The sequence below is a fragment of the Rhodnius prolixus genome, unplaced genomic scaffold, assembly GCF_049639745.1.
Source record: "Rhodnius prolixus isolate KJV_2025 unplaced genomic scaffold, Rpr scaffold_5, whole genome shotgun sequence".
In the NCBI taxonomy this organism is placed as follows: domain Eukaryota; kingdom Metazoa; phylum Arthropoda; class Insecta; order Hemiptera; family Reduviidae; genus Rhodnius; species Rhodnius prolixus.
The window spans coordinates 27,920,479-27,938,705 of NW_027411624.1; the positions used below are offsets into that span (position 1 = coordinate 27,920,479).

The window sequence follows — 18,227 nt, forward strand, 5'->3', positions numbered from 1 at the left end:
CTTCATTGTACAAATTTCTTGGTTCCACATTATTTATTCATTATTAAAAAAACCGATTTTATTCGGTTTTATCTGCTGGAGAGCAGGAAGGCGAAGGAATTTACTCTTAATGTTACTCGAATGTTTCGAGATGGAGTGCAAATTAAGAATCGGAATTGACCATTTGAAAGATCGGGTACGTACTGTACGAATTCTCAATTTACCGACGGACTTAAATCTGCGAAGACTGATTTTTTCATTTTTTTGTAAATCTAATGTTTTTTTTTATATCTTACTGTCTTTTATCGTGCATCCTTCTGGAACTGGTAGGGATGTTCTGATAGACTATTTTGATTAGCATTAGTAATATCTGTGCTAAAAATTGGTATTTAATGGGCCATAATAACAAAATTTGAACCATCTAAGAATAAGATTGTACTGCAAAACTTAACCGTATCTATTTGTTACAGTAAAATTAATTTTATTAATATATTCGCCTTTATATTAATAAATGGTCATATAATATTTCATTTGGAACCAAAGATATCATTAAGGATGTTTAGAAGCTCTAATTGGGTTTGTAATTCGGTATTATCCTTTAAGCACATTCTATAATTCTGTTATGTAAAGAATTTAAAGTCACCTCTTCTATGCTTAAAAATTAGGATAAGTCTGTAAAAGCGAAATCAAATCTAATTTGACCGAGACAATTTATATGAATGAAGACAGAGGGACTTCAATTTAGGAAAATGTATCCTTGAATAATAAAAAGCACGGAAAAGCTTTTAAATTAATAAATGGGCTCTATTGATAACTTAATGATATTTTAGGCGCATTGAAATATAAGTTTTCTCTTTGTTCAAAAATATATTTTAGATTTCTACTCCAGCTTTTCCTCACTTTTTTATTGAAAATAAAATTATTATTTTTATTTTTTTTTGCAAAAGAAAATGTGCCTCCGACTTGTATACTATTGTCCTTCTGAATTGAAGAATCAGTGACCAAATATACTGAACAATATACAAGTTACACATATACACATGTAGCACCGTATTGGAATACTTTTTTCTTTATTATATTATTTTTGGGAGGAGTGAACCACGAATCTAATAACCATTTAGTAATAAATGTGAATCGCCAAAGGGCATTTGAAGTTTTATTTGGGATTCATAGAGGCGCTACATGATAGTCTGCAATCTAATTACAATTAGGTTACTCCCTTCGCAATGCAATTATAAATTTGTGTTCCCTTAAAATTTTAAAAGCAAATAATCTTTCAGGATATTATACTGTCAAATTTTTCAAGAATAATTGTTTTAGATACAAAAAATGAAAGATGAGTATCATACACAATTGTTTTGAATAAATATGCTAGAAATTTGGTTGGTTATTTAGAAATTTGGATTCTTTTCCTAATTCTTTGGCTTTTCATTCACTAAAATGCGAATAATAATGAGTTGCATAATAAGAATAGGTAGTGCATTTTTATATATTTAAATGGTATAGAAACAAAATAAAGTAGGTCCAATACTGGGAAAGTATTCTTGTTACCTGTACTCGTTTATTTAATTTGGGTTTTCTAAACACAGTTAAATAATTTTTGCAATTTTAATTATATTAAATCAAAAAATTTTACCAGTTTATTAATAATTTAATAAACCCTAATGAAATTGGTCAAATTAAAAAAGGAATATTGTGTACGATGGTAGCATTAGTTTGTTGTATCACCAAAAGATAGCATGACATGCTTTAACTTTGGAACATTACAAATGCTCTAGCTTTTTAAATTAAAACTATTTCTCACATAGTAACTACTTAACTATAAATAACATCGAAAATTTATATTCTTATATGTCCCTAAATACTTAAATTTTTAATCATTTTAAGTAAATTCATTCCTAACATAATATTTAGCAGAAAAAAGTTGTTCTGGACATCAGCAGCATTACACATTAATAGCATGAAAATCCAAATAAACCATAAGCATCTTTTGCTTTACCAAATGGTTTCTTTTAACACCTGATTCCCTTCAGTCAATCAAGTTAAGGTGGCAGCTTTTCCGTTCTCCAATTTTCATGTGAGTTTCATGTAAGTGTGGAAAAAAAAAACTTCATTTCTTCGTAGAACAAAAAATACTCCAAAGAATTTTTTCTTTTTAATTTTCTGTTTTAGCATATAGAATATTCTAAAAGTTTTCCATTAGCAATAATCGCACCTCAGGAATCCTTCATTGGTTTCTATATCATTGGTAGTTGGACTTAAACCCCCGTCTGAAAAAATTGGTGATTAGTTGATCCGAATTTTTACTCATATTTCGTTGCCTTCTATATTTGATAGTCACTGTAAAACGATAATTATGAGGGAAGCCAACTCTCCTATTGCTCTATCTACCAAACTTTTCTACATATTTACATCTTGTGTTTTTATTCCATTTAAGTCCTATCATCAAGAGTTATAAGCAATGATTGTTTCAACACTAATTTCTTAGTCATATCTTAAGTCTTTGACAAAGAGCATAATGCAATTAGGCTATTTATTTATTTAACTGCATTAAGTTTCGGTGAAGAATACCCGTGTTATGAACATCTTCATTACTCCAAGAAGATTCTTTCCCAACAAATTTGTTCTATTACCCTCTAATGCTTTCTTGCTGTTTACTTGGCAGAGAAAAAAAAGAAGCTGAACTCCGTTTCTTTTAGTTTCTTAATATTGGTATCAAAATATTATTTATTCAATAAATTTAATTTTGAATACAATAGTTTTACTCCTAACTTAATGTTCAGTTGGTGGGATTATTTTCCTAGGAAGGATGTAAACAATTAAGTTTGATTAATGTTTATATATTATATTTAAAAATTTACCTGTAAGTGATGAAAGGGACCCTCTGTGGTTGAACCTTATCATCAAACTTAATCTTTCGCAGCTTTCTGAGAGTCTTTCTTTTTCATCTTTCTCCAAATCTTCGGAATTGAGTTTCTCAACTTCTCCAGAATCTAAAAAATTTCAATAAGGAAATTATTTACATCTTAACAGGACTTTATTGGTAAGTGGCAAATAGTGACATTAAAAATCAACTTTTGACAGGTAACGAAGATGCTTGTAAGGGTAGTTCCATGAATTTCGGATTAATGACATCAAGAAATTATTTCTGTACCGTCTTTTATAATAATTATATAAACATAGTTTAAGTTGAAGAAAGATTATTGCTAATTTCAGTCATATTTTTTTTATTTTTCGCCTAGCTTTTGACCTAAGGACTACTCATCTTCTGGGATCATGCTTCTAACAGTTATAATATCTCTTACATTGTTACATCTAAGGTTGGTGTTTCTTTTCGGACTGTTTAGGTACTCCTAAAAAAAACAACACTCTATTATGTACTAATTTTAATACTGTCCTACGCTAAACTAACTTGAGATCTAATTCCTTCTCTCAAAATAAGGCAGAAATTATTTTCTATCCGCTAAAGTAGCCTAAAAAAGTTTACTTTCTTCTATTACAAAAAATAAGTTCAAAAAGGTTTGAAATATTTTTAAAATTGTGTACCTTTTGATTTTTCCGTAGTCTCTGAATATTTGTGAAGCCAGAAAAAATGCATTAATCCATATATTACACCTGCAGAGACCGCCAAAAGACCCATCAATCTAAATGATTGTCTAGTTCCAACTGTTCCAATCAGTAGACCACCGAAAAAACTTCCACTACCTCTGCCTTTGACAAATTATATTTATATTGAAGTTATGCTATTATGAAAAGCAAATGTTATGTTGTAATGAAAAGCAAAACAAAAAACAAAAGCGCTTACCTAGACTAAAATGTGCCATTCCTAGAACTCCAATTAAAGTAGCCAAAAGGCTTTTTGGGGCTATAATGGCGCAGTACGTAGCAGCTGCTACCCACATAAGGTGAACTGATAAAGATTCAATTGCTTCAAATGGAAAACACCACCAAGCATTGCTGGAATTCATGATGTTCAAAAAGTTATTTAATTGAAGTGAACACTCCAGAAAATTAATAATTTAAAATACTGACTCGATGTAGGAATAGCCAGTCAGGCGTGCTGCATGAGCAAAAAAAGCCACGACTATGATGTTTACATGTCCATACTTGCTGGTAATCTTCTCTGCACCATAAAGGAAAGGTATACTGCTCAGTGTTCCAACGGATACAGTTACTCCTGCGGAAAAAATATTTTGAAATATTAAGTGAACAATGAGCACTTTTCTTTGTTAAAAACAACAAAATTATCCATATTAAACTTGCCTAAAAGGTAGTTAGAAGCTCCAAGTTCTTTAAGGTATAGAAACAGATATGATTCTATAAAACCCCAACAGTTTCCGAGAATAAATAAAAACAGTATAAATAGTATAATGTGAGGCATTTTTATTAATCTAATCATATCCCTTAGTAGATTATCTGCAGGTAGTTTGGCTCGAATTGGCATCATTAACACAGAGAGTGCTGAGGCCGCCATTAATGCGCTGTAGGTGTAAAATGCAGCCGAATAATCTGTGTATCCTGAAATAAAAAAAAAAAAACTAATTCGTTTATGAGACTAAAACCAATCTAATCATTTTTGCAACAAACTTCATTTTTTTCGAACCTAATTTACGACTGCTGTAATCAATAAGAACTCCAGACAATGGTGAAAAGATGGCCATCCCAATTGTAGAAAAAAGACGTTCTCTTCCAAATTCTCCGCCATATTGTTGTACCATGTGTAAAGCAATAGGGTCCATAACTGTAACGGATGCTGACAACATGGTAGTTCCCAAAAATCTCAATGCAAAATAAGTCCAAAACACATAGTCCTCTGATTCCTTGTAGTCAGGGGGACAAACCTCTGGACCACCATCCCTGTTATCCGTTTTAGAGAAGCAGAAAATTATGTAAACTGAGATTTAATCATTTATAAACTGTGGAATTTAGATTTTGTAATGTTCAATTGACAATTCATTACTCAATTCTGATTGTTAATTAAAACTATTGAAATGGAACCAATGTACTAGTAAATTAGTGATTACTTCTTTTAATGAATACTTTCTGGAATTTTGAACCTAAAGAGACCATCTTCAGCATGCATCAACAACATGGTACATTAACAACTTTACATGAGTAACACAGTCATTCGCTATACAGGGAAAATGTCTATTGTCGGTGAGGTATCCAGGATGGTCTTTTTAGATTGAAATATTCAGTGCTAAATTAAATTGTTCTTAGCAAAGAAGTCATCCTCACTAATAAAATAAAAAAAACAAAAATAATATTTCACAAAATTAGACATAAACATTTCATTTCGTTTTTGAATTTTTAATGCAAGAATAATTTAGATATTTGTTTTTATTCATTTCTGTACAATATTTCAGAATTATGGGGCATGTTTTTGCAGAACTTCTTTACGTTCAGAGAAGCAAGAGTACAAAAGACTGTGCATTTTTTGTCTAGTTTCTTCAGGTATATTTATTTACTAACCTCTATTTATTTATTTGTATGCTTTTTTTATGTTTTATTTTGTGTTGATTTTATCCTTGCAGCTTGCTTTTTTTCTTTAATTCTGTCAGATTACTGATTTTCACCCATTTTTAGTGTTTGATTCCTCGGTTTCTGTAGTATTTGCAGACTACACTCTGAACATGATGAAAATCTTAAACTGTTCAGAATTAAAGAGTGATAGTTGTAATGTATAAATATTAACAATTAACGATATCATGCATAATTGCAGATCCATATTGAACAATTGAAATTTACTTTTAATCTGTAGTTATTATTACTGAAATCAGAATGTTTCACTTCTGTAAGGTACTTGCACTTTAAAAAAAAAAACGGCTACCTCTTCCAGGAATTATATTATTATCTACCTTAAATATAACAAAGGAAATGTCAATGCACTGCCTAAATTGAATCCTAAAATTTCTGAATTAACTCTGTTTGCTAGAAATATTATATGCAGGTATAGTTGCATCAGATCAAATCAATCATGTTAGATTAAATAAGTTATCACTACAAACTACATTTGAAAGTAGAAAGAAGAGGTGTGGGCACTCCGGCCTGCAACCGAAAATTATATCGCTCTTAAAATATTCCTCTTCTAAACAAAATATCATTTCCTAACATACCTCCTCCTAAGTATACTTTTCCTTGGACAGGAATAAAAAATCTGTAATTTGTAGTCCCTATCATGGAGAAGAACTGTGTTGATTAAGTGTCCCAATGAGGATTTTTTTTAAAATCTAAATAATTATAACAGAAAAATCTAGAATAAGCGTGGTGAAAAAATACATTTTACTATCTTCTAAATAGATGTTCAGAAAGCTTGTCTAAATTAAACCACACTTCTTGAGCATCCTCATAATAGGATTTTTGATTTCTTCTTAGAAGTTCAGAACGAGGAATATATTGATCCTTTACGAATAATAATAATAATAGAAAATATATATATAATTATTTTACCTAAACTGACAAATCTGTAGCATACAGTCAGCAGCCAATTCTCTTAGAGTGTCATATGTAAGATTTGTGGCTACTACAAAACCTCCACATCTTAGATCTGATTCTTCCAGGGCTGTATAATTTACACCATTCGTGACTAACATTTCTTTACTAAAATGTTGTCTAAAATCAGTCACAGGTTCATCACTGTCATCTGGTTCCATTTCAATTCCTATAAAGTTCTCATTCAAGTTAGAATATATTTGATATTATATAATAATATAAATAGATTAAATTCTGTCTTTATAACTATTTTTTTTAATTTGCTATGTAATTAAATCAAAATTATGTTATTCTCTAATTTAGGTTTAAAACTTGATAGAATTTCGGATTGAAAGTTTTTCTTTAAGTAAATACTTGATATGGTGGGACAGGAACATTTTTAAGAAGTTATTTGATTGGTTTTAATTGATACTCGTTTCTATGTAGCTGAAAGTGAACGTGTTGTAGAATTGAAATATTTCATTGTTATTTAAAAATGCTACTTTAATATTTGTAGAGTATACATACCATATTTTAATATATGAAGGGTTTGTAATAAAGACAGTATTGATAAGTGAGAAGTAAACATAAGGAAGATAACATATTAATAAATACTATCTTAGGTAACATAGATTAAACAAATAAAGAATCCACTTTGATTAGTTTTTTTGAGAGTAATGAGTTTTGTAGGAACAGTTATGAATTTTATTGCTTTACTCTCCTTTTAAATTGTAGATTAGCATTTTTTTAGTTTACAAATTTAATCAGTATCATTAAAATTCAAAAGTTTCAGTCATTTAATTGGTTACTTTATTGATGTTACTATGTTTGAATTCTTTGTACTTTTTTCTTAATTAGTTTCAAATGCTGTACCTTACCTAATTCTTGTATGAAATCAACTGTTCGAAATTGTGAACCACATCAATTCTATTAGATAAGTAAAATCTTGGCAAATTGTAAGTGATAGTTTTAGATACTGATTACATTTTTAAACTAAATATTGCCAAATCTTTAATTTAAAATGCAAGTAAAGATGTGAAATTCATACCTGTTCCTATAAAACTCACAAAAAAACTAATTGAATTGTTTGTACTTGAGGAATTCCATACTAAATATCAGATTGATCCAATGCAAAATTCAATGAAGTGAAACTTCGCAGAGAGGCTCATTGAATTCATCATGGTTTTATTGAATCTGTTTCGTTGAATGTATTTAAACCTTTATAGCGTATGCATTAAAGTACCATGTTTTTTATTAAAAGCTTTTGGAGAACAAATAATTTCCTGTATGGTTCTGGAGATCTGAGACATCATCTATGAACCCAATTTAAAATTTTTCTAGACTAGACGAGGCGATTTCATAGGTAAAAATTCATATTCAAGAATCTCCAATATCCTAAGAACAATAATAAAAGAAACTTCGTATCTCCATCAGACTTCTATTTAACTTTTAGAAAATAGTAATTTGTTATTGTGACTAACCAATAAGAGAAAGAGTTAATGTTTTTTGTTTTTAATTGCCCAAAAACTTCAGGCCTCTTTGAGGCTAGTTTTCTCTTCTTAAATCATTACCATTTATCAGGAGAGAGTCTAATAATACCGTTTTATGGAATCTTCAAATTCCATACAGATACAAAAAAAAAAAAAGAAAAAAGAAAAAATAATAATCACCAAGATGTTCCACTGGATCCATTAAATCTGGATGCATGTCAACAAGAAAAAAAGCTGACTGTTCTTCTTGGGGAGCCTCCGTGGCATTAGGTTTTAACAAAGTCAGTCCTGTAGAATTATCTTTGCCTTTTGCTTTTCCAGTTGCATTTTTGCCAGAATTCCCAACTTTTTTCTTTTTTCTGTTTGAAGAGAACACTAGTTTATAACATTGTTTTGTTTTTTTTACTCAGTAACATTTTTTGAGTATAACATATTTTGTTTTTTAATATTTACTTACTGAACATTAGTGCCGTTATGTTTTTTCTTTTCCAAATGGAAATGTAAATCTTCAGGTACAAGCCCAAAAGTAGGAATCTTATCATTTACGACAGAACCTTGAACACATCCAACCTATAAGCAAATCAATTTAGTTTAACAAAAATAATTTTTTTTGTAAAAATTTGCTACAAATGCGGTATAGATAACAAAATAGTAAGAGGTTTGTTTTAGAAAATTGTATTAAGGTTTAAGTAAAGCTAAAGTATTGTCTAATGACCAGACGTTACATATAATAAACTGTTTACATTCTTGATTGATGCTATCAGTTCGTCTTATTTTTATACTTTATTGTAATTTAAACTTGCCTCTCACAACTTTGAATAAAAAAATTCTCATACGAATTCAACAAAAATATTTTCTTACTCCGTTAGTGTTAATGAAAGTTGGTGGTCGAACAGCAATGCTTTGATGAATACCAGCTAGCAAGCTAGGTTTTTTCGTGGAATTCCTCAACAAACAGTAATCCTGACAATCATCAAGAACTAAATTAAGTTCTTCTTCTTCTGGACATTCCCTGCTAGGACAAGGGCTCCACCAAACCTGAAAATTGTGTGCCATTCCATTTCAGTAATTGTAATGTTCATGCACTGAAAATCCTTTCATGTACACTGGAGAAAGTTAGCTTTTCTTTCAGGGGAGTAAAGATATTTTCTTTTCACTTAGTCAAAAAAAAAATGCAATTTAATTTCAACGTCTAAAAAAAATAAATGTTTTTGTTTGAAGTACGAGTATAATTAAAGCTTTGCATCAGATAAAAAAAAGAGTAAAAAATTGTGTTAAAAATCTAACCGTTAAATTGAAATAGCCATCTTAGGTTTGGCCATTTTTAGTTTCTTTATATCTAAAGTTATTTTTTACTTTCTAGTGTACTGAAATCCAAAGGTGGTTAGTTTTGATAATGAGATGGTGTGGTACTTTTTTATAAAAAAAAATTGTAAAATTAGTTTAACCGCAAACAAATGATTCTTATATTTTTATTAAATGGGCTACCAGTTCCTAAGAATGAGATAGATACAAGCTCAGGAATTATTTTTTGTAATTTGTCTACAAAGTTGTTAATCTTGGGGTAAACAATGAATGTATAAAATTCTGCATATAGATTTATTATTTTATGGTAATATAATGTTTTAATAAGAAATTATTATCCGTACAGTGTTAATTTAGAAAACATAATTGTGATTTATATGCTTGGTAAATTGTTTTTCTTACTAGAGAACAATGAGACATAATTTACTGTATAGAGATAAGCTAGGAAATCATAATAATTACTAAGAGAGAATCTCACATAATTTGGTTTAGTAAGGTTTATGGCATTTTAAACAGAAGCTAACGTAAAAGAAAAAGAAAAAAAGAAGCTATCGTTTAGCCAAAAGGCCAACATTAGAATTGATGCATTTAAATTCTAGGACAATATAATATTTTTTTTTACGAACTTAATAAATTCAGTTGTGGATCTTAAGAAATATTTGTCGTTTAGATATTTTTTTTTATTTTAAAGCGAAATAAGCATTTTTTAAATTTATTTTCTGCTGGCAAGTAAATGTGCATGTTGTAAATGTGATAAATGCTAAAGGTAAACAGCTATCCACTTACAACCTTTGGATAGAGACGTTTAATAAGCTAACCAAAATGTTTTATTTACCTCAACTTTTCCAGTGTTAGGATGTCTTAAAACATATGCAACTGGCATTTTTCCAGGAATTTCCTTTTGCGGTATCATCATCAAGGCATGATGAAAGATACCATTGAGAACCAAAGCAAATATTACTACTGACTTGTAATGTCCAAATTTGTCTACCAGAAAGCCTTTTGTTTTGCACGAAAAAAAGAAGAAAAATATGTTTTAATTATTTTTTTTTTTTTTTTGCAAGTAATATTGTTAACCTACTCACCTGTCACAGGTGGACTAAGAAATGTTGTCAGTGGAAGTGCCAGATATACTATGGCTATTTCTTCTACAGTTAAACCAATACTTTGCATGTGGATTGTTAGGAATGGAAGTAAAGATGCACTTGCTAGGTAAGGAAACAAAGAAGATACTATTCACTTAACGGATAAGAGAAGAACTTTCAAAACAAATACATGGTGATGCATTTTAATAAATTAATAATTAGCTACGGATATTTATGTCTTGAACTCTGAGAAAGTTTATTATTATAACCTTCTTATTAGAACGGTATCTTATACAGTTTTATTGTAGGTCTCTGATGTATTCTGAAATACAATAAGAAAAACAGTAGACAACTAAAAGTAAAGATCCAGTTTCTTATAGCTGTACAATCTAAAGCTAATCAAGAGAATAATTTCAAGTTCACGAATTTTGGAAACAGAATGAAACATAAACTACTTTTTAATGTCTTAAATGGGTAAAAAATTGTCTTTTGTGATGTTAAATATAAGTTTAAAAGGATCCAAATATTCCAATAATTATTTTTCAAAGAGATTTAACGTTCATCTGTCTTTTTTGCTTATGAACTAATAAAACGATTAATATAACAGAAAAATGATGAAAAAAACAATAGTGTTTCTTCAAGAAAAACTAAGTGTGAAGGAAAACTAATACATAAATGGTATTAGAACAAATTAATTTTTGTTTCTATACTTTTCTAAATAATTCTATGGTTCTCTTTAAGTAAATCCGTCAATTTTGCAGGCACAATATGAGACAATAGAAGTTTATGATGCTGAAAAAGTTGAGGGTGCAGAGAAATAAACCATGGAGAACTGAAAAACAGACGATTATGATTGCATACATGTACTGAACGTGGGAAAGTGGAAATTCTGAAAATTCAATTTTGGATTCAAGTCTAAAATACAGAATTGTAAGTATAGTTCCTACAATTTTCTATTGCAATTTATCATTTCAATTTCTTTGCCTTTCGTTTCATTTTTAATATTCAATAATTCTCATTGTAAAACTTCATTGTAAATTTTTCCACCAAGCTTTCAAGATTAAAGAAACACCTACCTCCATACATCATAAACAGTGTTACTTTCAGCATAACCAAGTTGGGGTTGATTCCAAATTTTTCACAATACATTTCAAAACGAGACGGATTATTTTTTGGATCCAGTTGAGACGGGGATGCTGGGGAATCTTTTTCACCGTCGGACATGATTCCTTTCTATCTGAATAAACCCCTAATAAACCAGAACGTCAACTGCACTTCTCTCTTGGGGGGGTTTTCTTTAGTAGCCGGTCAGGGAATGAGGGAGACTGTTTATTATTTTATCACTAATCTTTTGATTATCTGGAAATAAATATTTGTCAACTTCCCACCAATGAACAGCAGACGGGGGCGGAAGAGTGTGGTCGAGAGGGGGGAAGAAGAGATTGCGGTTACTAATCTTTTATGTTTACATTATTACCAAAGCTTTTAGCATAAGTTCAAAAAAAAAATGTTATCTAGACAAAATTATATTTTAATTAATTATTTTACAAATATATTTTTTATTTTATTGCATACTATTTGACCATTACATGTTAAAGTTAAATAGCTTTAATGTTGTATTCATTATCAAATTAAATCTAAAAAAATATCGTAATCTAGAAGAATGTATTAAAACGAATCTAGATTGGACGTTCAAACAAGTAATTTGTTGAAATAATTTTTATATCAAGCATATCTCCCTTTCAAAACAGACAGAGATGGATTTTATTATTGTACATAATAAGAGTTTTATGCATTAATAGAAATAAGAAGCTTCTGCAAATGAATACTGCTTTTTTGACTACAAGCAGATCAAGAATTAACTTCAAATCATAATTAGAGATAAAAATAACACTAAAATAATAATTTTTTTTTTTGTACCCACATCAATACAAATTAATACATATCAATGCAAAACTGCTTGTAACAGTCTTAAAATCCATCTACAAAATAAAATATATTTTTAAAAAAAACTAGTCATTATTTTATCAATAGGAATAATACTCTAGTTAGTTAACAACTAATTCAAACATAAATTGAACATTTTTTAAATGTACTAAATCATTATAATTATGGTTAATAAACTAAGTACTACCTAAAAAATGCAATTGCTTTAAGAAGCACATATATTATTTATAAAAATAAATAAAAGTAGGATTCTTAACTGCGTTTATTTCACTGTATGACGTTAGTAATTATTTTAAGGGGTTAAAAGTCAAATCAAGAGCTTTATTTTACACATTTTCTTCACTGACTACTCTTTGAATTAGTGGTTCTTCATTTTCTTTGCATATATTTGGCTATCATTACATCTTGCTTTTATGATTTATGGTTTAACTATCCAGATTGGGCATAATCGTTTCACTTTGAAAACATCACTTTTATTGCATATTTGTAAAATATTTTTGAATTTAGTTTAGGAAATGAGATTATAAATCCTCTATGACTTTGGAAAATTGCAATATTTTTGAGTGATGGATGTTTCTACTTTTGGATTGTTTCAAACCAAAAAGTAAACCATTCTCCTTCATTCCGAGTTCATAAACACGGAACATTAAAAATCATTACAAATACAATATATAATTCAAAATAACTATTCAATCCTTTCTGGCTGAATGTTTTTAAATATTTTTGTCCATCACTTGCTTAGATTAGCTTTATAAAAGGGTTATAAAATTGTAAAATTAAAGTTCGTTTGGTTCGCTTAAAAGAATGTCTTCTGTAGTAATACCACAGGACTTATTGAAAAATTACCTATAATTTAATTGAATAATATGTTATTTTGTTAATTTTTTTGAAGTTTAAGAAAATACAAAATATAAATGCCTAAAAATTGATAAATTTTAATGCTTTTATTTTTATAGAATAATTATCTTTCACCACATGATATCTCATGAATTAAATTTGAAAAAAGGAGGGCTCAGCTACTTACAGGTTAATCAAACATTATCGTTGTTTTCTGATCAATTTTATATTTCACTTTTCTCATAGTATTAAGTGAAGAAATAATTATGAATAAATTTTCTTTTAATATTATTATTATTTTAGTAATTTGATGGTGATTCACATTCAAATCCTGAATATATTAGGTTAGCATTGAGAGGGAGGTTATATTATTGTAGTAGTGTCTTAATTCACTCAAGGCCGATGCAATGGAGGCTATATGCATTCTTCACTTCTTTTTTTCATTGAAAGTGGTTTAGTTCCGAGCGATTTTTATGTACAGTGTGATATCAGTTGTTTCGTCGCGTTTAACGTTTATATGGGCCATACGAAATGGCCCGTATAGGAGTAGTGGTTAGTTTAATTTAAACTAGAGTTGGACTATCATGGCTGACAGTGTAAGTATACTCTCTTCGAAAAATTCTGAAAAAAGTAAGCTTACCAATTCAGTTAGCCGTACAACTAGTGAAACCTTACGTCTAGCCGATCCCGATAAAGCGATTAGTCAACCTAATTCTTTATCAACGTCCACGCCAAAGAAGAAAACTTCGTTTCAAATAACTAGTGTGATAGTAGGGTGTAGGTCTAGTAATGATGGAGGTGACGATTCAGCTGATGATTTAGATGAGTCACATACAGAAGATATATCTGAAGTAGTTGACAATTCGAGAGTCACTGATATAGAGAATGAAACACCTAGTTATTCAGAAGATACGTTTTCCAAAGATGATGTTTTCTTCAACGCTTCATCATCTTTAGTGTCGGCTCCAGTAATTCCCACCAGTTCTCAGTATGGTTTAGCAATTTTAGCATCAACTGAGAATAGTGAAAGTGCTTCGAACCAAACTGACAATTGTGAAAATAGTGGAACGACAGTTGAAGTGACAGAAAGTGTTATAAATTTAGGTGTTGTTAGTACTAAACATGATCCTGAAATGAGAGACATGCATCCACCTGCACCTAGAACAGAGAGGTTTAAAGTGGTTAAAATTGAAAGTACTGAACCCTTTAAACGTGGCCGATGGGTATGTATGGATTATTTAGATCATAATATTGCACAAAATCAATCAGGTACTGTTAAAACTGATAGTGACGGTACTCATCAGAATACATTAACGACTGAATATTGTGCGCAAGAGAGTAATACGACGAATAACGTACCAGTTTCTGGTGCACCTGCAGAAGAGGTTACACAAAGTGCAGTCCCAGCATCTGCTCCTGCAACAGTAGTTGCTTCTGCACCTATAACTGAGCAAATTAATAATAATACTGCGAATATTCAATCAGCAGATAATAATCAACCAGTAGTGAATAACATGCCTATTAGCGCTCCATCTACACTTCCTTCTTCTTACACATCTGTTTCACCAGGGCAGTCTCTGCAGAGCAATATGCAGATGGCTCCTAATGCAGTTGTTAATACGCAACAACCCCAGGTGACACAACAGGCTCAAAGTCTGTCACAAGTGCATATGCAACAGATAATGGCAAATTCCAATCAGCATCAAAGCTTGCAGTCGCAACAAATGCAACAAGTTTTAGCTAATGCCAATGTAATGTCAATACAACAACAAACTCAACAACCACAACAGCCACAGCAAACCCAACAACAACCACAGCAGCAACCTCCTCCCCAGCAGCAACCACAACAAGCGCAGATGCAAAACCAGCAGCCTATTCAACAGCCCATGATGCAGCAACAAATGCAGCAAATACCATCAATGCATCAGCCTCAACAGCAGTATCAACCTCAGCAACAGCAGTCTATGGCGCAACAACCTTTTCAGCCTATGCAACAACAACAGCCTATGATGCAGCAGCAACTTCCACCTCAGCAGACCCTACAACCACAACTTCAACAAGTACATATGCCACAGAGTATACCTCAAAGTATTCAGCAAATGCCAATGCAGCAACAACAGGGACAGCCTGTTCAACAACCTCAAATGATGCAGCAACAGATGCCGCAAATGCCTCAACAACCTGTTCATCAAGTATCATATACACAACAACTGACTCAAAACCAACCAACTATTGTCTCCCAACCGAGTGCTCAGCAACAAGTACCTACAGGAATGTTACCTCATCAAATACATCCTCAGTTGCAAAACTTCCAACAAAATCAGATGCTTGCAAATATGCAGCCTCAACCAATCATGAATATTCAATCACAGCCACATCTGCAACCTCAGTATTATCCAACTTCAATGCCTCAAACTTCGACCATAGGAGGTATGCTACCAACCATGTCGCAAGGCAGCAGTTTACCTGTTTCCATGCAAGGTCCTAGTGCAACATTACCACCTTTGCAAACATATACTTCCATAGCTCAACAAATGCAGCAGGTTCCAGGAATGCCTCAGACGCCTCCTGTGCAAACATCAGTACAGTATTCCTTGCCATGTAGTATGGCAGGTCAGCAGCCAATGTCACAACCTCTTCCGAATATTATGCAACAGACGCCTCAAAGTTATGCAAGCATAGGATCTCCTGCACAATCTTACGCTTCAAGTGTAGTGAGTTCTCTACCGTCATCAATTGCGGAACCAGTGAGTGTCCTGTCATCTATAGGTACAACATCAGAGCAACCTCCTTTGGCGATAGCTACAGATTATATGCCAGCACCCACGGCAGCACTCTTAGAATCCCTGGCAGAAGTGACAGCTTCACCTGATGAACAGCAGCCCAGCAGTGAAGATCCTGAAAGGTCAGCCATAAGCTTTCTTTTGCTGGTAGTTTTAAGATATGGCACAGATTGTGAAATTTAGCACTTTATTTCCTCCATTTCCTTCTGTAGATTTTTTTTTCTTTAGGATGTAGATGGGATAAAAAAATTACTATTTTTTTAATTTATTTTTCACCACATGGTCACCATTTTGCTTTATACGCTATTTGCTTTTGAATGATTTTGCTTATTATTAAAATAAACTGAACTCCAAAAGCACTAGAAATTGTTTGTTTTTTGTTATTGTATTTTACGTTTTCTTGTTTCATTTCTAGTTATTTTTACTTTTTGGGGTTTTAGGTTTTCAATAAAAAATAGCACATCTTCATTTTTATTTAATTATTCTTGATTGATGCCCTTTTAATAAACATTTTTCTTAACTGACCTTTTTGTTTTCTCTTTTTGCCATATTATAAACAATGTTGATACATTTCTTTTGTGGAAAAATATTTCTTTTATAAAGTAATTGAAAGTAGGCATCTCCTTATTTTCCGACGAAAACATTCTTATGCCATATTATTAGCTTTTTTATTTTATTATGGAAAGATAATTAACAGTATTAATTCAAAGCTTAAACATTATTATTATGATTACCATTCATCAAATTATCATGTTTTCAGTATTTTAGAGTTTATTTCATTTTATTCCTGTTCAGAAAACTTCAACTTTCGCAAGCTTCATTTTTCTTTTTACTCTTTGTGTTTCAATATTTGCCCGACTAAGAAAATAAGGAGGTTGCAAAGGTTTAGGATCAAGATTTAAATGAAACATTTGGAGATAGATTTTAGAGGATTTTGTTTTTTAAGAAGAAGGTTTTTTTTTTTTTTTTACTTTAAGGACCTTTATTGTTCACTTATGAGAGCAGATTTTTTTGAATAGAATTGTTGTTTTTTTTTTTCTGTTGTTGTGTAGTTTGCGGGGCCTTGCGAGGGCTCTGGCCAGTGCGGCCCTTGAACTACAGCCACCAGCTGTACAACACAGGTGAGAGTGCGAGGTCATTGAAAGAAAAAGAAAATCCAAAGTAATAATCTTAAAATTTTGACTTTCCCCACCACTTACCGTTAACTTATTTATCGATCAATGGGATTTTAATTTTAAAAGTTGAACTTTGTGTGAAATTCAACTCTTAAATAAATTAATGTGAGGAAGATCCTGTGATGATATTTGATGTAAGTTTTTGTACACTATAGAGGATTTCTCTTAAAAAGCTTATCGACACAACCAGTTAATTAAAAAAATAAAGATAAAAGTGGGGACAGTTAAAATTATTGTTTCCAAAAATAAATAAACCTGTTTTTCTCAAATAAAATATTTTAACTCCACTACTACCTTTTTCGGTCCTTTCTGCTTGTGCTTGTCTTAAGTTGTTTTTTTTAGTTGATGTTTTTTTTTCTGGTTTTCAATGCTTACAAATGTGTTTGTATACCGTTTTTGTTTTACTCATTGGTTTGTTTTGTATTTTTGTTTTTTGTTTATTTTGGTTATTCGTTTTTGAACTAATTGCTCCACCCTCTATATCTTTTTAATGATTTTAATAAGTTTACTTATTATTATTATTATTATTTTTTTAACAGTATGTACAGGATGGTAAGTCTAAGTATCCAGTGGTTGATGCTTAAGGTTTTAAGAAAATCTCAAAATCATAAGGGATTAAGTGAAATCAGCATTTGTCCGTTTTGTTTTTTAAGAGCATAATCAGTAATCCTGAAGTTTGGGTGTGTTTTCATAATCAAGATATGATTTAATTTATTTTAAAAAAAGGGAATGCCATTGAGACAAATTAGAACTAGATGCGGTAGTCGAAGTTTATATGTGTTTAGAAAACATGGCAGCAAAAAATATAAATTGTTACGCTTATGTGAATATATTAATTGTTTTGAATAACACTCTTTCATTCAAATGACGAATGTATTTTTCTTTTATTTCGGAGTTTTTTTTTGTTTTTTTTTCACGTGATCTGTTCAATTTTGTGTTCACCATCTTCGACATGTTTGATACACAGTAGAGAGGAGAATGGCTAAAACGAAGTCAGGCTATTCCGAACAGATCTCCGAATTACAAGGCTTTAGATCGTTAACTGTAATCTGTACTAACCGTCAATTAATGGTAAATATTTTAAATTCATTTCGTTCATCTTGATTATTGCTGATCAGTTCTTTCATAGAAAATTTGGGATTGTAACTCTTTCGT

The 18,227-nt window shown here is 30.8% G+C and overlaps 2 protein-coding genes across 4 annotated transcripts in view; one reads left to right on the forward strand and one right to left on the reverse strand.

The window, feature by feature from the left end:
- The window catches only part of LOC141457755 (uncharacterized), a 36,125-nt gene extending 24,469 nt beyond the window's left edge, over positions 1-11,656 (reverse strand). Inside the window, exons 1-13 of one of the 2 annotated variants that reach the window (XM_074134983.1) lie at positions 11,407-11,656; positions 10,331-10,453; positions 10,081-10,244; positions 8,802-8,978; positions 8,398-8,510; positions 8,121-8,299; positions 6,430-6,640; positions 4,583-4,836; positions 4,243-4,497; positions 4,012-4,156; positions 3,785-3,936; positions 3,526-3,690; positions 2,841-2,972 (exon numbers count right to left, since the gene is read on the reverse strand). In XM_074134983.1, coding sequence (XP_073991084.1) covers positions 2,841-2,972; positions 3,526-3,690; positions 3,785-3,936; positions 4,012-4,156; positions 4,243-4,497; positions 4,583-4,836; positions 6,430-6,640; positions 8,121-8,299; positions 8,398-8,510; positions 8,802-8,978; positions 10,081-10,244; positions 10,331-10,453; positions 11,407-11,554 — 2,218 coding nt within the window. In that variant the 5' untranslated portion in view covers positions 11,555-11,656. The remainder of the gene's footprint in view (positions 1-2,840; positions 2,973-3,525; positions 3,691-3,784; positions 3,937-4,011; positions 4,157-4,242; positions 4,498-4,582; positions 4,837-6,429; positions 6,641-8,120; positions 8,300-8,397; positions 8,511-8,801; positions 8,979-10,080; positions 10,245-10,330; positions 10,454-11,406) is intronic. The other variant, XM_074134985.1, reaches the window with a different exon arrangement.
- Positions 11,657-13,477: 1,821 nt separating this feature from the next.
- LOC141458644 (uncharacterized) overlaps positions 13,478-18,227 on the forward strand; it is a 118,121-nt gene continuing 113,371 nt past the window's right edge. The window contains exons 1-2 of one of the 2 annotated variants that reach the window (XM_074136910.1): positions 13,478-16,019; positions 16,950-17,018. In XM_074136910.1, coding sequence (XP_073993011.1) covers positions 13,699-16,019; positions 16,950-17,018 — 2,390 coding nt within the window. In that variant the 5' untranslated portion in view covers positions 13,478-13,698. The remainder of the gene's footprint in view (positions 16,020-16,949; positions 17,019-18,227) is intronic. The other variant, XM_074136911.1, reaches the window with a different exon arrangement.